General features: G+C 43.6%; 1 protein-coding gene across 1 annotated transcript; it reads right to left on the bottom strand.

The window, feature by feature from the left end:
• Positions 1 to 4,423: 4,423 nt before the first annotated feature.
• Positions 4,424 to 12,979, bottom strand: SFRP2 (secreted frizzled related protein 2). Its single transcript, XM_017871087.1, has 3 exons — positions 12,198 to 12,979; positions 9,759 to 9,839; positions 4,424 to 5,596 (listed from the first exon to the last, which is right to left on the bottom strand). The coding sequence occupies exons 1-3, from the start codon at positions 12,697 to 12,699 to the stop codon at positions 5,292 to 5,294; spliced, it is 888 nt and encodes a 295-aa protein (XP_017726576.1). The 5' UTR covers positions 12,700 to 12,979; the 3' UTR covers positions 4,424 to 5,291.
• Between the last annotated feature and the right edge of the window lie 14,866 nt (positions 12,980 to 27,845).

Genomic DNA, 27,845 nt, shown 5'->3' with positions numbered 1-27,845 from the left:
GATGATTCAGCTGTAGAAAATTTTGTACCAGTTACTGACACCAAGCTCTAGTGCTTTGCTCATTTCATAACATAAAATAATAAATTAATGGTTATTACTACTCTGAATTGGAACATCTTGAGACAGATTCTTTGATTTGTCCTTCTAACACTATCTGCATTAATTGACACCTTTAGTAGTTGAACTTTTTTTAGCATTTACCTATCTGTATCACTCTCTGCATAGTAATGGAGTACATTTTAAGGTATTTTGTTTTATTATGTTTACTATTTGTTTCTAAGCAATAATGTGTTTAATCATTTTGCAAGTTGAGAATGTTTTAATGTTATTGACTATAAAATCTGTGGGTCTTATGCTAGATTTATTTGTAGTGTCTAGGGCAATAGCTTCAGCATAATATTGCACAATATCATTGTTGATTGGCCAATATGTAAAACTGATGATACTTAATTTCTAAGGCTGTGTCTTAATAGAAGATGTTCTGGTTCAACTTATTAAAAGTTCTCTTCTTATAAATACCTTTACCCAGATCCTAATCTCCACTTAAACCCAACATTCTCTTTTCAACTCAAGTGAACCACTCTGTCTTCTAAGCCATCCCTGGTGCATGTACACATCTCCCTCTTAACACAGAGCATTGGAGTTATTTGTTTGCACGCCTCTCTTCCTTATTGGATTATGAGTTCCTTTTGAGAAGGATTCATTGCTGTATTACCAGTGCCTAACACAATCCCTGTGGAATACAAGTTGAAGGATGGCAAAATCATTGTGTACCCACCATCTAGACCAATGTCTGGCGTGTGGTAAGCACTCAATTTGTATTTATTGAATGAATAAGCCAATGTCAATAGTTTGTGCTCAGTAAACAGTTGCTGAATTAATAAATTAATCTGTGTTTGTGCAGTGTGTTTCATAGGCAAAAATCAAACTATTCAATAATCCAGATTCAATGACTGCATGAGGGATACATACACCAGGATTTGCTTTTCAAGGTAACCCCATCCGTTAAGAGCATTGCAAATTTGATAGTAAATAAGTGTTGAAAGATAAAAAGTCCAGCCAAATTATTTAATGAGAGAATAGGGAATCAGGAATTGATATAGTTTGAATGTATCCACTAAAATTCATGTGTTGGGAAGTTAATCTCCAGTGCAACAGTGTTGCGAGGTGAGACCTTTAAGAGGTGATTAAGTCATGACGATTCTGCCCTGTGAATAAATGAATGCCATTATTGCAGGTGTGGGTTATTTACTGTGGGAGTGGGTTCCTGATAAAAAGAATTAAGTTTAGTCCCTTTCCATTCTGTGTCTTGCACACTGTCTTACTCTTTCTCCTTTCACTATGGAATGACACAGCATGAAGGCCCTTGTTGGATGCCAGTACCATGCTCTTGAACTTCCCAACCTCCAGAACCACGTGGCACATAAATTTCTATTGTTTGTAAATTACCCAGTCCATGGTATTTTGTTACAGCAGCAGAAAACAGACTAAGACAGAAATGGAGGGTGTTTTTAGACAAAACTGATCCTTTTTAATCCTGTGAATTTCAATATACTGGTTTGTGCATGTAGACACTGCCTTCATCCTTTGTTCACTTAGAAAATGCTGCCCTAAAACCTTTTATAAATACCTCTTACAGAACAACTCATTTCTCAAGCTATATTATTGAAGGGAAGAGAAATTAAATGCATAGCAGATATGTAGTTTTAAAAAAACTTTTTTTAAGAGACAGGGTCTTGCTGTGTTGCCCAGGCTGGTCTCAAATTCCTGGCCTCAAACGATCCTCTCACATCAGCCTCTTATGTAGTTGGGATTACAGATATGAGCCACTATACCTGGCTATTTAGGCTAATCCCCACTTTGGGCATTTGAAGGTCATGAGTCATCTTAGGAAACTCAGAAATCCAATATTCTTGATTACTTACTTTCTTCTTCCTATAGTGGATGGACATTCACGTTTTCATCTGCCCACAAAAGAAATCTGATAGTTGAAAAAGTAAGAATATAATCATGATTATTGATATAATATAATCATGATCAAACAAAAACCTACCTGCTCTGCCCCAATGAGCATGTCTCATTGGCTTGTGCCCTCGTCAAAGATAGGAACAAAAGACATGAGGTAGAAGAGTTGGAAAGTCTATGAAGAGACATATAGTCATGCACCACTAACAACATTTTGGTCAGTGATAGACTGTGTATACAGTAGTGGTCCCATAAAACTATAATGGAGCTGCCCTATACAGGTGTACCATATTTTATCTTTTATACCATATTTTTCTGTACCTTTTCTATATTTAGATATGTTTAGAAACACAAGTACTTACCATTGTGTTACAACTGACTACAACATGCTGTATAGGTTTGTAGCCTAGGAGCAATAGGCTCTACCATATAGCCTAGATGTGTAGTAGGCTACACCATCTAGGATTGGGTGAGTACACTCTACGATGTTCACTCAATGACAAAATGGTTTCACAATGTGTTTCTCAGAACACTCCCCTGTTTTTAAGTGAAACATGACTATGTATGACAGGAGGCAGACATTTGGGTGATACCAGAGCTGCTAACTCCTTAAAACATGACCAAAGGAGGCATGTATGTCATTAATCTGCTCCCCAGAACTGAAGTTTTTGCATTCCATTCCATGAGCACATGACTTTTGGCTTCAATGGAAAGGGAACGTTCAGGTGGGTCAGTTTCTTCCAAATTTTTCTTTCCATTAGTTTTGGCTCATTGTACATATTTCCCACTTCTGATTCCTGATTCCTTGGTTTACTGTTTCCTCTCTTTTTGTTTTATCTTATCTTCCTCTTTTTCCCCCTGCCTTTTCTAGGGTCCCTAGTTTCCCACTCTAAATATTTAAAATGAGTGTTGGCCTTGATCCATGAGCACCCGCTTTTAATTCAGCCCATAGGCACCCTGTGAGTAGGGTGGGTCATGAGCTGTAGAAATAGATGAGAAGCAGAGTCAAGTGGCAGCCCAGAGGAGCCTGAAAGGGGCCATCCAAACCATGTAGCCCAGGCTGTGGACTGTAGGAACTTTTCGTTCCAGAAGAACTTGAGATGCTGTAGAGATGAACATGGATGTAGGTTCAGGAAAGTTAAACTAAATTGATAAAATGTCATCAGATAAAGGCTTTACATGAGTGCCACTAGAAATTTCAGATTTGATGGGGAAACCATTGCCCTCATGTATTACCTGTACTCTTACCATTTGTAACTTATCAGTTGTAAATATGTAATTATGAAATTTATTTTCTTTCACTCTCTCATATAAGCTTTGTAAGAACCAAGAGTAATGTCTGTATCCCCAGCACTTAGAACACGGCCTGACACATTGCAGAGGCTCAATAAATATTTATTGAATAAATGAATGTCATCATGTTTCTATAATCCACTTACAGGTTGAATACAAGGCAGAATTTGTGTTCAGATAAGCTTTTAGTTTCAGCCCTGGCACTGCCTCTGATGAGCTGTGCTGCTTAATCTCTCTGAGCCTAATGGAATTTCTGTGGAGATCCTATAGTAAAATGAAGTGTTTGGATGGACATTGCTGTGGTCTGAATGGTTGTGTCCACTCCAAAATTCTTTTGCTGAGATTGAATCTGCAATGTGTTGGTATTAGGAGATGGGGCCTTCGGAAAGTGACTAGGTCGTGAGGGTTGAGCCCCATGAATAGGATTAATGCCCTTATAAAAGAGGCTAGAGGGAGCTTGTTCACCCCTTCTGCCATGTGAGGACACAGCAAGAAGGCACCATCTGTGAAGCAGAGAGCCCTCATTAGACACCAAAATCTGCCACCACCTTGATCTTGGACTTTGCAGCCTCCAGAACTGTGAGCAACAAATTTCTGTTTATAAACTACCCAGTATAAGGTATTTTGTTATAGCAGTTGAAAAGGACTAAGGGACATTTAATGGACAGATGTCTGTCTCTTCCTTTTTATCCTAATTCAAGTTTTCACCATCCCCTTCCTCCTCCTTGCATTGCAGTGGATACTCTCCAAATCATGACTCTGTTTATCTGAGGGTTAGATTTGAGTTGGGGAAGGAATGAACATTTTTGCAGTGGTGATCCTTTTTCAGTATGAAAAATCTCAGAAAATGAAAAGCACAACTGTAAAGATCATAAGCCTTAAGTTTAGGGCGGTGTTTCCACATAGCTGCAGCTGGACTGCTCAGAAGGGCAAAAGAAGGCAACCCCTTTCCAGAGGCTGCAGGTCGCTGCTTCTGCAGTGTCAGCAGCGGTGAAATCTGTGAGATATGGGGCAAGGTGGTAGAGGGGGAGACACTTTCTGAGTCACTTGAGAAGTAGATCACTTTAAACTACTGGAGGGCTGGGCTCATGGAAGGAAGTGACCTCTCATGCATAGCTCCATTCCCAGTTCCTTTTACTAAGAAGACAAGACAGAACACAAAGAATAGGTAAAACAGGATGTAAAGTTTATATACAAGAATATAATGTTTATCTGAAATATTTACAGTGTTGGTTAAAGCAATATTTTTACAACTTTTAAAGGTAAACTACTATGTATATTACAGGTAAGCTACAATGGGTTTAATTTGCAAAAGTTAAGTAAGAAATGTTTAAAACAAGGCTTAAAGTACTCAAGTCAATTATAAAATTCATATCTTTTGCCTTTTACTTGAAGAAATCATGCTATAGAAATGGTTAATGTGCTTTTAATAAATGGAAGTACTGAAGCTGGAATGTGATACATGTAACAGTTGAAGTTCCCATTGAAGGTATAAAATGAATTGTTGTAAGACTTAGACACTGAGTCTCAGTCTGGAGCTGAGGAAGATGTTGAGATAACAGCCAGCTTTATCTCAACAGGGTTTGTGACCGACAAGTTTGGGCCACAGAGAAAATTGAAGCAATTTGCATGTTGTGACAACCTCAGTGAGAAGTGAAAATCAGCTGACTCAAAACAACAAACAACAAACAACCAGACCCAAGTCACAGTTGCACCTATTCAAAACTAGCTTTAACGTGAGCTATTTTTAAACATCATAAAAAATATTCATGATTTTATTAGTTTGAATATTTCTACAAGATTCGGGTGGGCTTTTCCTTTAAGCGAAAACAGCTCTCCACTCCTGTGGCCCCCTGGGGCCTTATAACTCAGGAAATGCTGGGGATGCAAACGTGCAAAAGGCAGGGGGAAGCTGTCCAGGCTGAGGCTGGAGCAGCTGGGAGTGTGCTTGGGAAATGGGAGCTGAGATCCCAGAGCAGAAATCGTCAGCCGTGCTCTGGAGCAGGCCTGTCAGAGCCATCAGGATGCCAGGACTAGCACTGCAGCTTGCGGATGCTGCGGGAGATGCGCTTGAACTCTCTCTGCCCCTTCTGCCACCGCTTCACCGAGGTGATCACCAGCTCCCCACCCTGTTTCTGTCCCATGACCAGATAGGGCGCGTTGATGTCGTTCATCTCCTCACAGGTGCACTGCAAGCTGTCTTTGAGCCACAGCACCGATTTCTTCAGGTCCCTTTCGGACACACCGTTCAGCTTGTAAATGGTCTTGCTCTTGGTCTCCAGGATGATTTTGGTATCTCGGTTGATGTAGGTTATCTCCTTCACTTTTATTTTCAGTGCTATGAGAGAGGGCAGAAAGAGTCATATCAGTTATAATGAGGGAATACAGTATACCTCCCCCCATTCTGCCTACTCATGTGACTTGTCCTGGAGGAGGAAAGAGAGGCTTCCTAGAGCTAATGGGACCCTCAGAGGCTGCAGATCGGGAGTTGGGAGCTAGGGGCAGCAGGTGGCTCCACTGCTAAGCCTCAAAGCATTTGCCAGGCACTTTGTTTCCAATCAGCCATTTTTTCAAAACTCTCTTTGCAGGACTCAGTGAACTTTTCTTCTCCTTTCCTCACCCACCCTTGTGTTTGTAAGAAGGTTGCATGTGGTGCATGCTCTCCCCAACAAATGACTTCCTCTATTGGAAACTTAAGCATGAAAAGACATGCCTGACTCTTAGGTGAAACATGATCCTTCTGTGGCCGTAAACTTTAAACTCAATTTATTATGTAGGAGAGGTTTTTGGACAAACCTGTAAGGAAACTGTATCACACAATCATTGTTTTCTAAAGAATAGATTACAGGGAAGGAGAATTGATCTTACAGCTGCATTTGATTTGGTAAAGTAACTAGGAGAAAAAATATGCAAGTCTCTTTTTAACAGCACAACATGTTTAGTCATAAAAGTGTTTTTCTGAAGACCTCATCCTTATATGCTATCATTTGCCTGTCCAAGGCCAAGGCGTTTACAGATCATATATGTACTGTTTCCAAAATGTATATGTAGACTCGTTAGAATGAGAAGACCAAAAGTAAGTGGTTTACTATAAAGGACACGTTTTATAGTCATGAACAGTATGCTCTGGGAATGAAAGCCCTACGAACGTACATGCTGGAATTAAGTTTCAAGACTCCATGAAAGCAGGAAAAGAATACAATTTTAGGTTAGAAGGGATCATCCCATTAAAATCGCTTGTTAGTACACAAAGAATCTTAAATCCAGAGAAGTTTAGTGACTTGCATGAGGTCACCCAGTTTAGGTTGTTTCCTAGAACTCTGGTTGCCAAACCTCCTCCTGTAATACCACTGTGGTGTCTTGAGGCAATGTCAATGTTTTTGTACTGGTTGCAGCATAAACTTGCCCAGCTGCAATGTGTCCTAAGACTCTGGGTGACCCTGACAGCCATTCCGTATAGATAATGTGTAAGTATGACTTCCTGACTTTGATGGAGTTTAATCTATGTTTAAATTAGTAATAGAGGAAGATTTTTCTGTGTTGCGTATAACTGGTTTTGAGATTTTCTTTTTCTTTTTTTTAAATATCAGAAAGGGAATTTGACTGAGTATGGCTTTCTAGTCAACCAGGAAATTATAGAAGCTACATCAGGTAAATCAAAGATGCTATGACTTGGCCAACCATGGTTTTGTCTGGTATGATATGCATCTGAACTGTGGTACTGAGTTCTCAGTTTTTGAGACTCAAGTCATGGAATAAGCCATACTTGTGGAAATGTTGCATGCTCTTGTGTCCTCTGCACTGGGAGTAGGGTGTTGGATAGACCTTACCATGGTGGGAGAAATGGACTGATTACACTTTACCTGGGAGCCTTGACTGTAGTACAGATAGGGCATATATAAGATTTCACCTGGCCAAATGAAACATTCTCAAGCTCCAAACATCAGGAAAAACCATCACTTTTAACCAGGAGGAAGATTTATTAGTCGTCTTTGTCTAGCTCTAAAATAACTAATTTTGCAAATGTTTATCATGAGAAAACATTAGGGATTTTCTCCTTGGATTTTCAGCTAGGCCCAAACAGAGAGAATCGAATCCCCCACATAACCTTTCCTGTTCTGGAGGATGTGACTGAAGATGCAGGATGGGATAAGAAGCAGAGGTGATGATACTTTCTGGTCCTACAATAGGTTGTATATATAGGAAGGTAGTTCTGAACCATTTTTTTATTCACCAGTACTTGCACCATTGAATTTCCCTTGTACTTCAGGAGCACAGTAGGGAAGAGGTGATGCCTTCCAGAGTAGTCAAGTCAAATAAATTAGATTTCTATGCTTGTTCCTCCTACTCTTCCATTATTCACAAAGAACAGAGGCAAGATGGAATAGTGCTTATAAACCAACAATCTTATGACGCAGTTCTTGAAATTCTGCTTCATTATCCCTCTGTGGGTCAAAATGAGAGTGAAGAAATAGAAAACAAAGCTTGTGAGGTATCTATGCGTGTGATACCTTAAGTGTGATAACTTCTGTGTTGTTTTGAAAGGCTTTCTCTCTGTAAGGAGAGAGCACACTAAGGCACACAGGCATCCATGTTTTGGCTCATGTTTTGATAGGGCATCCTTAGAAAGGGGGTATTCTGTAAGGTCAGCCACAAAGCAAGCAAGTAATAGGTGTGTGTGTGTGTGTGTGTGTGTGTATGTGTGCATGTTTCCCAAAGCCAGTTGTTATGCAGCTCCACAATATAACAATCAACTTTTCATGGAAGTCAGGAAGGATCACTGTTTTATATGTAGTGCAAAGGATATAAACTGCGAGAAGAACATGATATTTTATAGACTTTTTAATAGAAATTTTATATAAATGATATTTTTCTATCTTGCCCTTAATGAAGTGATATAGCGTGGGGGCTGAGAACTGTGTTTTGGTAAGGCTCTGGTGATTTGGAATTATCTGCTGCTAACATGACTGGCCCTCAGCCAGTTTGAGGGTTGTGGACATTTGAAAACAGGTGTATGAAACTCCGTCAGCCCCATTTGTGGCTCCTCCTGAGGGGAAAGGTTGCTAAGGACTTTGAGCTACCTCCCTTCTTTCTCCTTCCTCAGCAGTGTGAAGCCTTTCCCAACCCTGGAGCTATGGTGGTTCTGGGACCAGTCAGAGTTAAACCCAGGACACTTTCTGGAAGAGACCTGGAGCTGTCAAAGAGTAGGGATTGGATGGTTCTAGAGTTTTAGGGACCTGACCAGGACTGAGATTTCTGGGATGGTAAGGTAAGGAGACTGAGAGCTGGAGTTATTTCCCTCAGTCTCGAGGACTATGTTGAATATGTAGAAGTCTTAATATGGGTCTATTAGACTCCATTATTGATTGACAGAGCAGGGAACATATCTATTTATAAGTAAGTTCAGCCTTGTGCCTGAATAAATACTTTTTAGAAAGGTACCAATAATTCCAACACACGAAAAAGTACCTGCCCTTGGAAAAGGATAAAAGCAAGAATGCCTCTGGGTGAAGTTCCTGGTCATTCCCAGCTCTGAATTTAGCATTTATTCTGTGTCTAGCTGGGCTCCTCTTCTAACCTGAGAGCCCTGAAGTCAGCAGATGAGGTGCTGGTGGAGTTCTGTGTAGACAAAGTCCCAGCTCTCTTTCCCGTTATGACCCTGTTTTCAGGGGAGTGACTTGCAACTTACGGAACATATCGCATGTGTTTTTTATTGTCCCCAAACACCATATCATCTATCATGTATCTTGCTAAAGTAAATCTCTAAGCTTTTTTTTTTTTTCTTTTTAAAACTATTTCAAAACTGTGGCAAATGTGTCTAGACTTAGTCATACAAAAATTTACAAAAACCTTTTAAAAGGGATTTTAAGGTGGTGTTTTAAGGTTGTTAGGTATTCCATGTTAGGTGTCTTCTCAATAAGCCACTCTTCTTTTTCAATTTAAGGAACCCCTCCTCGACAAATTATTAATCAGTGCCTTGGATATATTCACTAATGGTAGAACACAGAGGAGCAAATCATTATGGGTTATAAAGAAAGTAAAAATATTTTTATTTGTGGCCAATTTAATGCCTTGAATCTGTTTGGCTGGGGCTAATATTTACACTTCCATCCCTGGTGCACATGTTAAGTAATCAAAAGAAAACAGGACTCGGGATTATGTCTGTTGGCAAAAAAAAAAAAAAAAAAAAAAAAAGATTTAAAATGTGCCATTTTCATTATTTGAAATGTGCCAGTGGAAATTGATAATCAGAATAATTTTCATGATTTGATTATTGGCTTAACAGAACAATGAGTCTTAGCTGACAAGATACAACACAATGCTAGACAGTTACATAAGGAGGAAACTAGGATAGATCAAGTTAGATGGTTTTGGGAAACATGAGCTATAATGGTATTTACCCAACCTTTATCTGGCAACATCATAATGATTTGTACCTTGAAGTTTTACTGGTGAATAAAACTTCTGAATGTGAAATCTGTTGTTGTTGTATTACTTACCAAAATCATTTTTACAAAGCGTTTCCATTATGTCGTTGTCATCATCATTTTTATTTTGGCAGGCTTCACATACCTTTGGAGCTAGAAATGTAGAAAACAGTCTTTAGTAAGTTTGCTTAAAAGGGAACAGCAGGTGGCGTTTGTAAACAATTCAAAGGGACTTATCCAGGCAAAAGTAGCAATTGTCCTGTTTAACCTCGGCTTCTGCCTCCTCTGTAAAAGTAGGATCACTCATTCGTAAGAAAGCTCCCCCATGCTTCCCATTTTTTTGGGGGGTGGGAGCAAAATGAGAATGCCTATATGTTGTTGTGTTTAATAAATTATGACTCAAATAAAAAGGGAGTTGTGGGCAGAGTGTACAAGTGTGTGTAGTTATGGTTAACTGAGTCAGGGTGCAACTTTTCAGCTCAACCTCCCAAGCTCTGGGAAATTCAGTCTAAAAAAGTTATTCCCAAGGCCTTTCGAAGGAGAAAGCAACCAAAGAACCAAAGATCCTTGAGGGGTTTGGGAAAACTGGTAACTATAAAATATAGCCAAAAGATTGTCTTTCTCAGCCACAGGACACCAGTGTAGCTGGCTCTACTCAGCAGAGCTCTGTATCTCAGGGGGGCCAAGTCTGGACTGGGAGGGGTGACTGGCTCCTGCTCCACATATGGACTGTTTCCACCTTGAAAACACATCTCACTAATTACAATAGCCTGCTCTAAGTGGTTCTGTGTCACCTTGTTCCTTCTGCCAAGATTGTGCTTGAGTTAGCCAGCATTCATTTCATTGCTGTCTGCAAGCTCCCTGGTACAGGTTCTTCTTGCCCTTCTTTGCCTGTTTCAAACTCTCAAAACAAACAAACAAACAAACCTGTTTCTGAAGCTAATCAAAGATGAAGCAAAACAGTTTAGTGGTCTGATCAAACCTAGGGATTGTATACTAGCACAATTATCAGAAGGCCTCCTAAAAGCTTTTCTAAGAGTCTGATTTCTTGAGAAAAGTAAAAAAAAAGAACAATTATATTTCCCTTCTCTCATTTATAAATGTGTTAATTATGTCTTTAAAATTTAGGTGAAATTAGAAGATTTTCCCTAATATGAAATGTAATGTTCATAGAAAACTATGTGACTTAATAGAAGTGTTATTTATCAAATTAGAAAAATCACAAAGATAGAATTTTGAAGAACATAAACTTTTACTTTGAAGGTGAAACGTGGCTTTTTGGAGAAATGTAAGATGCATAATGTTGCTGCTGATAGTGGGAAGAAATAAAAACAACATACATAAAACTGCCCTTAAGTCCCCTCACCCAAACAAAATCAAACGTTTCTAATTAGGAGCTCTCAAAATGTATATAAAATGTTACTAACCTGTATTGGTTGGTCTATGGTATATGTGGGACAAATCTTTGAAAAATGCCAAACATTTGCAATAAATTAGAAATCTAACCAATAAGATGATTGCAAACTCATGGTCCCTGCCAGGAAAGATTGCTAAAGAACTTTGCATTTGCTTTAACTAATGATGTCTGCAGGAAAACAACTAGAGATTGAAAGGGAGAGGCTGCTGAAGCCCTGAAAGGGATTAGGAAGCTCCCTTTTCCAACCCAGGGGACCCAAATCAGCTCAGGCGCATTGTATATGTTTTTCTTTCAGAAAAAATATCAAGAGCTCATGCGGTTTTCATTGCTTTGATGGTTTTGCACAGGAACTCTCCCTCCGTTTTCTAAAACTTGGGAATCTCTTTTGCATGATTTTCTCCAGCTAATCACAACCACTCCTAAGTTAAAACTGATAGCGATAGAAAATTGATTTCCAGAGATTCCCTTTATGCTCTCTCCTCAAGTACCTGAGCAGTTACAACCAATGCTCAATTTTCCACACACTCCGTGCCAGTCCCGGTTTTATTTCCAAAATCTAAATTGACAAAGGACAAAAAGTACCTTAAAAGGTTATCTACTTGTACATCCTGGTTTTCCTGCCTGTACGGGAAATGTCCCTGTGACTAGAATCCTGCCCAGTGGTAGGAAGCTACAGAATGAGGCTGAGCGAGGGCCCTCTGGCCAGAGTGCTCACCACCAACTCCTCCATCAAACACCACTTCCAACGCTCTAGCTCCAGTGCTAGCTAGCATCTTTAACAATAATCGTGTATCTATTTTTTTTTTAAACCGCCGTTCAGTTCTTCGGGTTTTTTTTTTTTTTTTTTTTTTTTTTACTGCCTTTAAGTATAACTGGTACAACTCGGGAGCAGAATGCGAGACTTGGGCGGAGGGGGAGGGGTGCCTCAAATTTGATACAGGCTTGTCGTGATGACAGACCAGGTCAGGAAGAACTTCTGCCCTTCCTGCTACTGGCACCCCAAGCAGGGATGCACTGGGATGCGTGGCAGGGGCGGGATCTCCTGGGAGCGTGTCAGCCAAGCAGGGAGTGGGGAAACAAGCGGAAAGACTTACCTTCCTCGGTGGCCGGCAGGAGGTGGTCGCTACTAGCGAGGGGGATGCAGAGGTCGTTGTCTTGGGGGAAACGGTCGCACTCGAGCATGTCGGGCCAGGGGAAGCCGAAGGCGGACATGACCGGGGCGCAGCGGTCCTTCACCTGCACGCAGAGCGAGTGGCACGGCTGGATGGTCTCGTCTAGGTCGTCGAGACAGACGGGGGCGAAGAGCGAGCATAGGAACTTCTTGGTGTCCGGGTGGCACTGCTTCATGACCAACGGGATCCAAGCGCCGGCCTGCTCCAGCACCTCCTTCATGGTCTCGTGGCCCAGCAGGTTGGGCAGTCGCATGTTCTGGTACTCGATGCCGTGGCACAGCTGCAGGTTGGCCGGGATGGGCTTGCAATTGCTGCGCTTGTAGGAGAAGTCGGGCTGGCCGAAGAGGAAGAGCCCGCGCGCCGAGCCCAGGCAGCAGTGCGAGGCGAGGACGAGCAGCAGCAGCGAGCCAGGGCCCTGCAGCATCGTGGGCGCGCGACCCCGAGGGGGCAGAGGGAGCGGAGCCGGGGAAGGGAGAGGCGGCCGGAGTCCGAGCTTGTCCCGGGCCCGCTCTCTTCGCTCGGTGCGACTCCTGAAAAGCTGGCAGCGGGCGGACCAGGGCACGGAGAAGCGGGACACCGGGAAGACGGCGCGGGAGAGGGCGCTGCAAGCCGGCGGCGCAGCTCCGGGGGGCTCCGACCCGGGGGAGCAGAATGATCGCTGCTGGGGCAACAGCCAAGTTTTTTTCTTTGGCCTTTTTTTATGCAGATCTGCGGGGCGGGGGGGGGGGGGGGAGGGGGGGAGCAAGGGAGGAGCCATAAAGGGTAATCCGAAGGAGGGCTGGTCACTACTTTCTGGGTCTGGTTTTGCGTTAAGATTGCCCCTCACGCGCTTGCTGGAAGGGAATTCTGGCTGCGCCCCCTCCCTAGATGCTGCCGCGCGCCCGCCCTAGGATTTCTTTAAACAACAAACAGAGAAGCCTGACCGCTGTGCCCCAACAGTGAGCGAGCAGGGCGCGGGCTGCGGGAGTCGGGGGCATGCAGGGCACCCAGCGAGCCGCCTCGCGGCCAAGTCCTGGCGGGAACGCGCCTCGCCCCGCGTGCTGCCGGGACCCGAGCTTGTTTTGCCCCAGCCTGAAGTTTCTGCTGTGTTGCCAGGCATGGGTGGGAGAGGGTGTGTGTGTGTGCATGTGTTGGGGGTGGGAGGGCTACGTCCCTGATAGCCGTGTGTGTGTGTGTGTGTGTGTGTGTGTGTGTGTGTGTGTATGTGTATGTGTACGTGTGTGTGTTGGGGGTTGGGGAGCTGCGTCCCTGGTAGCCGCGGAGCCAGCAGCCCCTGGGCTCTTTGTGCCCTGGGATGGAGCTCGGGACCTGCCCGCCCGAGGCCGCCTTGGCGAACTTCGTTTCCCCTCGAATCTCCAGCTACAGTTCAGCAGCCTGTCGGTGTGCTCCCAACTGCCCTAAAAAAAAAAAAGTCAGAATTATAAATATATTCGTATGAGCAGAACTTTACATGGAAAACGAAATACTAATAAAACGGGTTTGTCATTTTGTTGGAGTGAGTGCTAGCAAGGGTTTTGTCGTTGTAGAAACACCCCTACAAGAGTCTCACCAGTCACACAGGACTGCCCACCATTTCCTCGTTTTGGAGAAGAGACTTTCCCTTCTTAAATGAATGGCATGACTCAATACTCGAAGGCATTACCGGCTCTAACACACAGCCGCCCTTGCAGCAGTGCGCTCTGGAAAGCCGGAGTATGGGCCCCCAGGGCACTGTTTGTAAAGACTGGTGGCCGGCACAAAAGATGGGCACAAAAGATGCGCAGGCTGGAAGGGAGCGAGGTCAGAGGAAGGAGTACTGCCTGGAGATCCACGAGGGCTAGAATTAGCTCATTCATCCCCTACGTACCAGGGGGCACCATGCTGGGCGCTGGATGTGCAGAAATGAACAAACAGGACGACTTCTGCTCTCCTGGAGCCTGGGATCTAGTGTCTCTGACCGCCAACAGTAAGTTCACAGCTGTAAACCAGGAATAGGGTGCCAGGAAAGGGAAAGTGAGAGTGTGTGTATGTGTGCCCGCGCGCTGGGTTGGGGAGTGGGTTCCTTTTGCCTAATTGTACCTTGTCTCCCTTTGGGGACCGGAGGCCTTCGCTCTCCTCAGCCTTTCTCTGGGGATGGCTGTGAAGATCCAAAGAGACAATCCTCGGAGAGCGAAGTTCTTTCATATGCAAGGTGAGCGCATTGTTATTACTTCCCGACCACTTAGCGCCATTCACAGGCTCAGACCTCGGCCTAATTTCCCTCCTTCCGGAAGATGCATTGGCCTTGGCGGCTCCCAGGCCCAAGTTACCAAGCACGCTTTGTGGTCCAGCTGCTTAGAGGAGCCGGGTAATGAATGAGTGGGTGGCAAAAGCCCACTCAGTGTTATCTGCTGACCGTAAACACGCCAGGAAACTCGCCATCTGGAGAGAATGCACATTCTGAACTCCAAAAATCTGCGTCCCTAACAGCCCAGCTTCCAGGTGCTCTGCTGGGGAAGGGCCCGAGGTAGCTGCAAAAGGCCTCTCTTTCCCCAAATTGGTCCAGGGCCTTTTCGTCTCTAAAGAAAGCACCAAGAGGTCTAAAAGCCCCCTTCCCAACATAAACTATTTTGCAATGAAACCCCAAAGGAAACAGAAGCACAACAAACCAAAGAGCTAATAAAGAGCCTGAGCTCTGAGAGATGCTACGATTTGGGCCTGGGAGTGGGAAATGGGCCCTCTCGCTTTCACGCCTCCCCAGCCCCCCGGCCAACCCCTCAATCCCCAACGCCTTCCCCTGGGGTCACCTCCGCCCCGCAGAGCCCCTTGCTGGGAGTTCTAGGAGCCCGAAGCGGGTCTGGCCGGTTTGAGCCCGGGGCTGCCGCATGCCCAGGAGTGGCTGGGGGCTGCGGCATTGTTTTGGGAGCCCTCGCGGCCCAGCTAGCCACCAGGAGGCGCTGGGAGTCGCGCCTGAGTCTCCATCCCTGCCGTGCGCAGTGTCCACCTCTGGCCAGCTTGGTTGCCTAGACCGCGGCGTCCCCTGCAGCCCATCGCTGCTCCTCTCAGAACCCGCGCCACTTAGTCTCGTCCCGACCCTGCACTCGCTGCTGCTACCATTGCCCCCTCAAGTCGCGCTCCCCACTCCCTTCTGCTTTTGGTCCAAGACCGGTGCTGTTGATCACTGGGGAACAGGGCAATAACCTCCCGCAGAGGCTGGGACGCGGGCACGGAGCTCTGCACATATGAGCAGCGCACGGACCGGGACACTGGGTGACCATCCCAGCGCGCCTCCCCAGACTGGTCTCTGAGATGCTCACAAGTGGCGCGGCCCCGGGGCGGCGCCTTCACGAACCCGGACTCTTCTCTGCTGCCATTTGGCCCTCAGGTCCACAGGTCTCCTTCGATCCTTGCAATTGATCAAAACCCACCAAAGGCTTTTATTTGTACCAGTGGACCGTCCATGTTTACCCCTTCCCTGCCCATTTAGTCCTTGCCTGTTTTAGGAACGGAAAATCTATTCACCCAAGCCCAGGGTGAGTGATGGTAGATGCCCACACCACCGGACATCTTGCTTAAAGGGGGCTGCCTATAGGTCCCTGGAGAGGGGCTTGGTCCACACCACAGACAGAACGAACATCATCCCACCCCAATGCTGCAGGCCTACGGAAGAGCCTCGACCCCCCGTGTCCTGGGTTTGGCCCTGCTTCTCTGCTTGAGTGTTTCCTGTGCTCAGGGCACTGAAGAAGCTTGAGGCATAAAGAAAGCCCCCAGCAATCTCTCCAGAACAATTTGGCTTGTTTAAACCTGTGCTGGCTACAAGAGTTTCTGGACAGGCAAGACCTTCACTCTCACGTTCAGAGATTCTGTCCTGTCTGGGAGTCCGCTTGGCCTCCGCAAAGAGCTGCAGAAAGCGAGCCCACTCGCGAGTAGTAAACTGAAAGCGGATGGACCCTTATTTCTGAGGAGTGAAAGCGAAAAAAACGATGCGTGTAATATGCTAGTTCCTTAATTCACACAAGCCAGCATCGGCTCCCGGATGATCATTTTGCACACAAGCAGTCACCAGGAAACTGAGGTACGGAGAGGTTAAGTAACAAACCAGGCCACACTGTAAGCGGTACAGCTGCTGACGTTACATGTGCCTTGGTGAGGTGAAGTGACTACCGGGCTATCCTTGGGGACATGTCGCGACTTGTATCTCCAACTGCGTTGCCGCCTGGCTTTCAGCCGCGCGCTGGCCAGCCGGTCAGTACACCCGGGCCTTCCCTGCTGCTGGTGAGTATTTTTTCATGGAATTCAGGCAGCCACCTGGGGGCGCCATTTCCCAAAACAGAGATTGTCCCACTGGGGTTGCAAGTCAGGTTCCTTTACGCTGAGATCCTTTACATTTTTACTTGTAGGAAGGTTTTTTCGAGGGGTGGGGGGATGACCTCATTCTTTCGCCTTTGACCCTCCCTCTACCCGGTCCCACAACGAGGACGCCCCTCCCGCTGGCTGGGCCGCTTCCTCTCGCCACGCGGGGGGACCTGTGCCCGCGGCGGTGCACCTCCGTGTACGCTTCGGCTCCTCGGACCCCACCGGTTCAGATGCAGGTTTCCGAGAACGAGACCAGAGCCAGCGTCTGGAGAGCCTTTGCCCCTCATCATAGGAAGAGTCTAGTCGGAGAACAAACAGTTTGCTAACTCCTACCCCGAGCTCTTGCGCGTATCTCCTTAAATATTTCAAGGGTCTGGGCCCCAGATCGGTGCTCGGAAAGCAAACGAAGGGTCCAGGGAGGCCGAGGCCGACGCGGGGCTCAGCGCCCCCTTCTTGCCTGAAGGGGTGCGCTGGAGGAGGAAGGGCGCCGTGGAGACGCAGAAGGCGGTTCCTTGGAAGCAAAGCAGGAGCCAGCCTGGGGCCTACCCCTCCTCGCCCCGAGGGATCCCACCCTGGAGAGAATAGTAATTGCCCAGGTCTGTGTAAGCAGTCTGGTCTATGGGTTCAAAGCCAGTGTGAACCCCACATTCCCGAGACGTCTTTGTCCCAAGTACAGCGAAGTTTTGAAGCTCAGTAGAAAATGACTAAAAAAAAGTCCAAACTCCAAAATGATAAAAACAAGTACACTTGCAAGGATAATCACCTGCAACAGAACATTTTCTTGTTCTTCCCCGCCCCATGAATGTTTTAGTCACAGCTGACTGGGAATGGACTGAATGCTATTTTGTACCATGCTTCTCTCAGGGAAAGATAGCGGCACATCATGGAGGCTGGCTGTGGGTTGGTGCCTTGGGAGAAACCAGTTTCTGTTACTTCTGTTGTTCTTTCAATAAGAAAACAGCCCTAGACATTTTGGGAGAGGGAATGGGGCTAAGGCATGGCATGTCTTGTTTGTATCTCTGGGCTGCTTCTGATTAAAAAACAAACAAAAAACAACAACAACAGAAAACCTGGAGGGCAGTTCGGCGAGCTCGACTTGTGGGAAGGAAATTCCATTTCTGTTTAGTGCACACATCCTTACTGTAGCCTTTTATTTATAGCATAAGGTCTCAAAGTTGCTGGACCAGTAGAAATTCTTTGGTCTTTGGGTTCCAAAATTTGAGATTTATGTTAACGGTGTAAATCTATTTCGCAATCTTAAATACAGAAATATTTATTGGCACTTCTTTTCTCTCCCCTGTCCCTTTCTTCCCGACTTTCCCCGTCTCTTTTTGGGGTCCTAGTAGGTTATTGCTCACTGATGTGTTGCAACTGCTGATGAGACCCTGGAAATGAAGTATCTCCTAATTGCTCACATTAGGAAATCCTGAATGGAAACAGCAAAAACCCAAGGCCATTCATGCAGGGTGGTCCACAAGCCACGGAGTGTCTCCGAAAAGACCGGTTCCATTGTCTAATTTGAACAGCAGGGGTCACTGGCTAAGCTGGTGTTTCACTCTGGAGAGAATTTACTGCCATCAGATAAGAGCACAAAGTCAATACAATAAAGCCTGTAGGCTCTAAAGCAACAGATGGAATCTGAGTTCCTGCACACATGTACTATCTTTCCAGAGACAAATCCCAGAATAAAAAGCCCTTTGTCATTCTTACTGAAGTGACTTTTAGGAACACTTTTCCATACCCTGCATGTGTGTGTCTGTTTGGGTCTTTATAATGATAGGTTTTTATGCTGCCTAAACTGAGACATTTGTCAGAATCATTAAAGCAATCTATCCTTTTATGACATATACTCAGCTTTAGTAAGTCACAGGATTCACAGCAACACAATTAAATCTGTTAATTAGAAAAGCGTGCGTTTTAGGCTGATTTAGAACTAAGGGTATAATCTGTAATTTCAAACCGTAGTATCCAGTATATGCAGATTTAGCACTCTGACTGAATTCATTGGCACTACCAACAAAGTTCCATTAGTAGGCCTAATATTTCCCAATAGTTTGTAAATCTCTGGTGGTACAATGTGAAGTGACATATTATATACAAATAATATTCCAAATGTTAAATTTGGTTCCTGGTGGATTTGGTTCCTTGGCAGTATGTGAAATGTCTAGTGATCATCTTGGCTATGCTGTCCAGAGCTTTGCTGTTTTCCCTTAGTTTCCTGGAAATCTTAATGAATTAAAGAAATTCATGATTAAGTTCTGCTCTGGAAGAAAATAAGAAAGAGAGTGCCTTTATTAGTATAGTGGATTTGTTATTATTCTCTATGTTCCAGTTTGTCTAGAGCTTGAAGATGAGCAAGATTATCTGAGGTTTTTCTATTATCAATTCTTGTCTGGAACACATCCTGAAAACCTGTCTTTAATTCCTTTCCATTGGTATTAATAGGTTGAAACCCTTTGCTTGTTATGCTAGTTATTGTTCCATTCAGAGGAATTAGGGGTAGTAGGGATGGTGTAGGGAAGAAGAAGGGAGTCACTCTTGCTTGTACCCAGCTTCAAAATCAGATTCCTTTCATTTGGAATTTTTTTGGGGAAAGGGTACATTATTCCCCAGGATATTCCCATGGTGTCTAAATGATTCCACAGGTAGTGGAATGATTCAGATGGGATGTCACCATATCACCACAGGCAGGACAAATATTCTGCTCTGCTCTTCTCTTTTAACCACAAATGGTATAATTAGCAACCTGAAACCTTAAAGATGGAATTCCTCAAGTTTCTTGGGGTTTAATTTCATTCATCCAGTCAAAAGACTGTTGGGCCTCCACCATGTGCTGTGAGGGTAATAAAAAAGATCTACACCTTTATAGTCTTAGTATTTGCAGGTAAAAGTAAAATTTCTGCTTGTCTTCATTTAGCTAAAGGTGAAAAAGGCACATCTTTCTGAGAGTAAAGCATTGTTCTTAGTATACTTGGATAAAGGGTGAAGGCTTATGAAGATCCTCATACAGTGAAATAATCAGTATTGCTTGGTAAAGGAGTAACCAAGCAAAGGCTAACAATTCATTTGCTGGTCATGTCTGAGGACTTCAATTGCTTTTTGAATTGTGATAGAATAAGCTTATTAGAAAGCAGACTACTAGAGAAAAATTCTGGAAAAGATCTTCAGAAATTTGTTCCTTGGCCTCCAATAAGACCAGCTTACATGAACAAAGGGAGATTATACTCTGTTCAGTTTATAAATTTACATGTATTTCAAATATCGCTTTGTGCAGAGAATGTACTTTGGGAATCAGAATTTTCTGGATGCTGGAGAACATGTGTGGAAGGCCCAATTCTGCCTTCCATGAGGGTGATTGACAGGGAAGGTGGGGGGAAGTTGAGGCAATGTAGTCTGGGAGACAAAGGTGTTCACTCTTTGTTAAGTGTAGCTTTGGAAGGGGACAGTGTCAGAATAGATCTGGCACACTCACTGGAGTGGTGCTCCTTTTGTTCACAGAGTGTGTGCCTACAAGTCCTCTAATAAGGATTTTTGTGTTGGCATAAAATAGCCGGAAACTGATTTTTATGTTGTGTCTATCTACAGTTTTTCAGAATTAATTTAGCTCAAATAGATTTTTGATTTACAAGATATACGGGGCTATACTTTATGCATGAGGATGGTCCTGTGAACATTGATCACTAAGATATATGCCATTACTTGCTTTTATAGAAGTTAAGAAAATGTATACTGATTTATGCAAGTCATCTTTGCCAATTCTCCTTAGAAACACACATTAGTACTCATTTTTTTTAAATATATAGAGTTAAAATGATGTTTGACCATTTATAGAGCAAGTTGACTAGTTTACTCAGAAATTGTACCTATGACTCTGGGCTTCAGTATGATACAAATCACGGATCACACACAGTACTGTATTATAATCACCACCAAACAACTAAAGTTTGTCTTTCACTAATGCAAAGTTTTCTGTGGAGGAGAGGGGCCTTCTAGGGCAGCAATTTTCCCAGTTCATCATTCTTAGCTGCTTGATATCATGGTACTTCCATATCAAGATGTGCTCCTGTAATCACTGAATAGGCAAAGAGAAGGCTGGTGAATCCATCACTGGAAGGTAAATAGTTTCCTTCAGAAGTGACACATGACTTTCACTCATATTCTATTAGTCAAATCAGTAAGAAGGCCAGCCCTCGCTTCAGAAGGGTGGAACATGTAGTCCTGCCAGTGGCTAGAAGTGGAGAAGAACTGGCTAATAGGGACCAGTATTGATGTTTACCACATATATGTTCACATTTCATATGTATTGCTTTGAATAGTGCTTCAGACACTGTTGATCAGTACCTGTCAAGTAATGAATAAACATTGTTGAGATGTATAGATTGACGGGCTGAAAAGTTGGGGGTAGTGAACAGACTGACACCTGGGAAATATTACATGAAACTTTTTCTGTGGTTATGCTTTGGTTTATATCAGAGCAGAATCTATAGGTTATGATCCAGTTCCACTGAATTTATAACTAGCAATGTCAACTGACATGCAGAAATAAAAATAGGCTACTGTTAGGAGAGCTAGAGAAATATAATGCAATTCCCTAGAACTAGAATGCCTATGCTGATGGTCCTATGCAAGTTTCCCTATATTTCTAATGGATAATTTTAATTAACTCCTATAGGAGTTTCCCATAGGAGCAACTATAGGAAATCAAAGCATTGCCAAGAAGATATAGCAGAGAAAATGTGTTTTAAAAATCTGCTTATATTATATATCTGAGAGAGTGCTTACAAAATGTAACCTGGGGAGTAAAGCACTTTTAAGAAAGAAAAGTGCTTTCTGAATTAACTTTCTTTAATCAAATAAAATCCTTGAGTCAACTGAAATATGATGGGTCTGTAGCTAGGGATACACATTTATGATATATTTGTATAGCACACATTACTGGTCCTCATGAATTAAATTTTCTTTTTGCATTTCAAGGTGATCCAACTATGAAAATATGTTCATGAAATGTAAATTGCCAGGAAATTAGATAAATACCATAGATTGAGGGAAGGAAGATAAAGGAACTCTCCAAGATATTTTGATGCTCTTGTTTTCTGTGGAACAAGGAATGGCAAAAAGAGGAAGAACATGTTTCAACCCTCCCCAGGGGAGGAGAGTCAGAGTCTCATCGTCAGAGACAGGGAAATGAGGATTGCAGATGTTTTCTTAAAATCTCTTCTTCAGCATTGTTACAACCAAAGAAAGCAAATCCTGTGGTTTCATTTGAGATATCTATTTGGTGCTGGGACCTATCAGTGTCTCCTAGGGTGATATCTGGGACAGGCTGATAGGAAGAACTCAAATTGCTTTCAAATCTGGCTTCACTACTTTCTAGTTGTGAGATCTTGAAAAAATCACGTAAACTCTTCATGCCTCGGTTTCCTCATCCATAAAATGGGGTTAATAATAGCACCTAATGAGGATTAAAAAAGAAAAAGCACTTATAAGAAGTACATAGTGTTTTCTGTGTGTGCTATTTTTATTCAACCAGGTATACAGTAGTGTAGCCAACTCCACCCACAGAAGCTTCCTCTGGGAACTTATCATGCAGCTTACAATGAGGTGTTAGGAGACTTACCCGGGTCATAAATAAAGTCCCAAATCATTAGCAGAGTTGGAGTGCCGCTCTGCTGTTAAGGATGGGACTGGGAATGAACTCCCAGTAGCATCCCAGGCAGGGAAGGATGTTAAGGATATGGAATGAACCCCACAGCATCTACCTAGGCAGGGAAAAACAAATTTGACTCGCATTTTGTTGCACGTTCAAAAGAAAATCAGGCTCACTAAGTTAAAAAGAGATCTAATTATTTTTAAAATGTTGTTGTTGGGATTTGAATTTTAAATCAAAATTATGTTGCAAAATAGATGACAAGTAGTTGAAATATTAACTGAGGGAAACAGTTTTGGCACTCCAAGAAAAATGCTTGTAATTAATCTTCACTGGCAATCTCCTCAGGGTAATCATTACTAATTAGAAACATGTTTTGTCAACCCATCCAGACTTTAAGCCTGCTGATGGTAGGAGTATATTTTTTTGTACTGCCATAGCCCCAAGACTGAGTAGTATGCTTTGCATACAGCAAATGTATAATCAATGTAGTTTGTTACTACTTTGCACTGAGGGCTAAACATAACATCATACACTTAAGGCAAACACAGAACAGAAGGCTTTTCCTGGAATGGAGCTATTCTCTTTTCCAACGTGCTATTGTTGAGAGACCATCTAAGTGGAAAGAGTGATTTGGTTCTGACAGTGTGAGCCACAACATCTGGAGGATGGCCCTCCACCCCAGGCCTTGACCTTCTCAGTCAGAAACAGTAGATAAATAGTGCCTGTAGAAAAATGATTTAAACAGCAAAAAGATGCAACCTTGTAAAATCCATGACTAGTGTTTTGCAGATAAGTTCATACTGAGTATCATTCTTGGCATAAAGGCATTTACAGTCTTTACTCGATAAGTTATCAGAAGAGGCTTCTGTGCTTTGGGTGCAGATGACATAATTCTCAGCTTCCCATTCCTACCTGCCCCACTTTGCTGACCAACATGGTTTTATTAACCATGCCCCTTCCTACTCTTTTAGAAGGCTGGCATGCTTACAGGTGCTCTCTTATGTGATTCAGACTTTGTGTTACTTTTTTTATTGTGGTAAAATACACTGTATGTTAACATAAAATTTACCATTTTAACTTTTTTTTTTTTTTTTTTTAAAGACACAGGGTCTTGCTCTGTCACCCAGGCTGGAGTGCTGTGGCATGATCATAGCTCACTGCAGCCTCAAACTTCTGGGCTCAGGGGATCCTCTTGCCTCAGCCTTCCAAAGTGCTGGGATCACAGGCATAAACCATTGTGCTTGGCCCATTTTAATCATTTTAAAGTGTACAGTTCAGTGGCATTAAGTATATGTGTCCACTTTAAAAACCAAAATGTTACTCACATTTTGGGGCATTGACTACTCATTAACACTTTTACCAAAGGAAAACCTGGCACAGAAGAGGAGTGACACCCTCATCACATAACGAGTTCTCTCAGCAGCAGCTTGTAAAATGATTTGGTGGAGTAGGAATTAGAAGTTATTGACTAAAGCAGAAATGCTGTGTTAGCCATAGCTATTATTCTTGCTATTCTTTTCTCTCAAAAGAATTGGTTAGACTTGCTAATAACTTCATGGAGATCACAGCTCTCTAAGCTGAGTGACTCTTTAGAATGAGCACAGTTAGAAGCAGATCTGTAGACCTTTAAGCCAGGTGGAAAATTCTGGAATACTGTTTTCCTGTAGTAACTGCAGTTTTTGAAAGACCACCTCACCTTTCCGTGACTCTGACGGTAGATACAGGGTGACATCACTTTCCTTCCTACCTGGAAAGCAGTCCTCAGTCCTTTTTCTCTCATTTGGTAAGAGCCAATCTGTGTTTTAAGGCCTATTTCAAACATTTGTGTCCAAAAAGTAGGGCAAAGATGATGGCAGCAGTAAGAGAGGATGCGCTTGAGAAATTTAGGAGCCAAAGGAATGAGGGGACAGAGGGAGTCAAGTGAAAGTCTTTAAATGTGCTTTTGTTTTCATTTTAATTTCTAGATAGGAGAGTATATTTGATGATGGAAGTGATAATTCTCTTCCATGGAGAAATCAGTTTGTAGAGAAAAATGATAGAATCTAAATGTTGGAGGCCAGCTGGTCTATTCTCCACCCAGTGTTATGTTCCCAATGGGGAATCCAAATTTCTCCTGGACACACACACAGGGATGAGGAGCTACCTCTTGAGGGATTCTCAAGATTACCTAACTCCCTTCACTGTCTCCTGCATTCACCAAGCAACCCTAATCTAGGGAAAGATACTGTATTAATTTGCTAAGGCTGCCATAAGAAAATACTACACACAGCGTGGCTTAAACAGCAGAAATTAATTTTCTCACAATTCTTGAGGGTAGAAGTCCAAGATCAGAGCGCTGGCAGGGTTAGTTTCCTCTGAGTCCTTTCTCCTTGGCTTGCAGATGGCTGCCTCTTGTTGCCTTATCACAGGGTTGTCCTTCTGGATAAGCACATCCCTGGTGTCTCTCCCTCTTCTTATTAGCACACCAGTCATACTGGATTAGGACCTAACCTCAATGACCGCATTTTAATTTAGTCACCCCCTGAAAGAATTTATCTCCAAACATGGTTAAATTCTGAGGTACTGGGAGTTGGGATTTTAATATACAAATTTTGGGAGGTGGAGGACACAATTCCGGTCCTAAGAGATGCTCTGGATGGGGTCCTACCAGGCCACTCCAGCAAGCCACAGAAATCTTACAGATGTGCTGAGATATTGATTCCTTTAGTCTTTGAGGTGGCTGTTTAGGGTGAGGGGCTACTGGGCACCAAGAGCCGCTGCCAAATTTTACTCCAGTGTATCTTTCAAAGATGAACGTTTCTATTAGTGCCACAGTGCAAAAAATATTGCGAAGCACTGGTGGAAGACCCATATATTCCAATAACTAGAAAGATTATGTTTATTATTCTAGATTAATATGTTGTCTTGCAAAGTGGACATGAGCACTCATCACACTGTTATGCAGTGTAAATGTAAAATAGGATTTATTTGGAGGAGAAAGCTTAAAGCAGAGAAGTGCACAGGAACCTCCAAGCTCTCATGATCCCACATAGAGACACACTTAGGCTAGGCTCAGCTGGAATGGTTGTATGGTGAATGGACCCACCCTGTCTTAGTCCATTTGTATCACTATAACAGAATACCACAGACTGGGTAGTTTATAATTAAAGGAAGCTTATTCCTTACAGTTCTGGAGGCTGGGAAGTCCAACATCAAGATGCTGGCATCTGGCAAGGGTCTTCTTGCTGTGTCATCCCATGGTGGAGGGCAAGAGAGGAAGAAAGGGGAAGAAAGAAAGCAAGAGAGGGCTGAACTCTGTTTGATAAAAAACTTACTCTTGCAATAATGAATCCATTCCTGTGATAGCAACATTAATCTATTCATGAGGGCAGAACCCTCAGGACCTAATCACCCCTTAAAGATCCCACTTCTTAACACTATTGCATTGGGGATTACAGTTTCCAGAAGTGGACTTTGGGGCACGCATTCAAACCATAGCACACCCGTACAATGCTCCATGTCAGTGTTGCTCACAGTGTACTCCATTGGCTGGCAGTTAGTTGCCAGTCCATGAGGGACACAAGGAGATGGCACCAGTATGTAAATCTACTATGGCCCTAAGCACAATGTGTAGTTCAGCAGGCATTTTATTTTCTTGTAGGAAGGCTTTCTTGATGAAGAGAGTAGTGTGTTGATTTACAGTGTGATGCAACCTTCAGACCAGTATCAAACAATTCCAGACTGTCCTTTGAGCATAGGGACATATTAGCAGAAAGCATTAATGGAAGCCTCTGGTGGAGGAAGTGGCCTCATTAAGAAAGAAAGTCTTTGAGGCTCAGCAGCTGCTGTCAGCCTGGATTCCTCTGAGCTAACTCAGATTTGCTGAGTCAGATTCTAAGCTAACAAAGGTTGGAAGAAGTGAGCCTTCAGGGTTGTCAAGCTTTATTTCTCCTCACATACTATCCTTTAGGCTTATTATCAATTACTTTAGTATGTGATAAGCCTCTGATCAATCCTGTATGCACTGACAGATTGTGTTTCTGGATCTGCAATACTGAAGACCATGCTCTGGTCTATGGTGACACAGGAAACTACTGCCACCTTTGGAGCAGCTGACCACCCACCAGTCACACTCTGACATCTTTCCATCAGGAAATACTTGACACACAGCATTTTCTCTTCTGCCCATTTTCTACAGGATCTGATTAACAGTTTCCTTTGCCATGTTTCAGTCATGAGCCTTGATGCTATCTTTGACACTGTACTTACCTCCTTTATCTTTTTAATTATCATTTTAAACATCTTGACTTGTTACTCAGTTTGTGTGTGCCGGTGATAAGTACTGTTCTCAAAACATTTTTCTGTTTACTCCCAAGAATTGTTAGAAGCTGCTATTTTCTCTCTGTCTTTTGACCATGGAATTTGGTATTATGACTGCATTTGGATGATTCATCCCTCCTTCTCAGATTTTTCATTTGATGTCTTGCTCTTCTTCTGATGAGGAAACTGCCTTTGAAGTGCATTTCCACCTGACTTTCCACTCTTCACCTCTCAGGGGTCCAGTATTTAGTCATCATAAACCAGGATCTAGACAAGTGAACCTATTCTTTGACATTACTTACACAGCAAGGTGCTCATTTTCTATGCCCTCTTCCTTCCCAAATTATCTCCAACTGGAAAGACAAATGAAAATTCAAGATAGGTCTCCATGTGCCAGTCTGTGCAGGATTTCAAAGCCACTTCAGGTGCAATCTATATTTCTTCAAGGAATGTTAAGTGGGCTGAAAATTGAAGGAGAAGAATGGAATATCTCCTCAAGAAGCATACAGATGCAGACAGCCGAGTGACCTTGAGAAAGTTACTTTACCTCTTTGTCTTGCTTTTTTTCTCTATGAAATAAAAATCATGTATAATGAAATAAAACACATAGGAAACAAATGCTTAACTATGTGCATTTATTAAGCTTAGTTGACTTATTTCATGTATATGTACATTTTGAGAGGTGACAACGTACTAGCAGCCCTTGCTAGCTCTCGGTGCCTCCTCGGCCTCAGTGTCCACTCTGGCCGCACTGGAGGAGCCCTTCAGCCCGCTGCTGCGCTGTGGGGGCCCCTCTCTGGGGCTGGCCGAGGCCAGAGCCGGCTCCCTCTGCTCCCAAGGAGAGATAGGCGTGGGCGGGAGCGGGGGCTGCACGCTGCACTCCGGGGTGGCGTGGGTTCCGCTGCCCGGCACTCAGCCTGGCTGGCCGCCGCCTGCTGGGCTTGATCTGAGGCTGGGTTCCCCTTCCCTCTTTGTGGGTTGTTGGCCACGATGGCGGGTCTCTGTCTCTTTCTCACCACTTCTCTTTTCCTCTTGGTTGTCTGGGACCAGCTTCTTCTGGGCTCCTAGAGTGCCCTGGCTAGGTGCCACAAAGTCCCTCCAGTGTCAGTGAGCCGTGAAGCTGGCTGGGCTTCTGAGAGGGTGGGGACTTGGAGAACTTTTCTGTCTAGCTACAGGATTGCAAATGCACCAATCAGCACTCTGTGTCTAGCTAAAGGTTTGTAAACATACCAATCGGCACTCTGTGTCTAGCTAAAGGTTTGTAAACGCACCAATCAGCGCGCTGTCAAAACGGACCAATCAGTGCG

This window comes from Rhinopithecus bieti, unplaced genomic scaffold (assembly GCF_001698545.2).
Source record: "Rhinopithecus bieti isolate Rb0 unplaced genomic scaffold, ASM169854v2 scaffold_3878, whole genome shotgun sequence".
Classification (NCBI taxonomy): Eukaryota; Metazoa; Chordata; class Mammalia; order Primates; family Cercopithecidae; genus Rhinopithecus; species Rhinopithecus bieti.
Note: the sequence above shows the minus strand (reverse complement) of the source record. Positions and strands in the feature narration are given on the sequence as shown.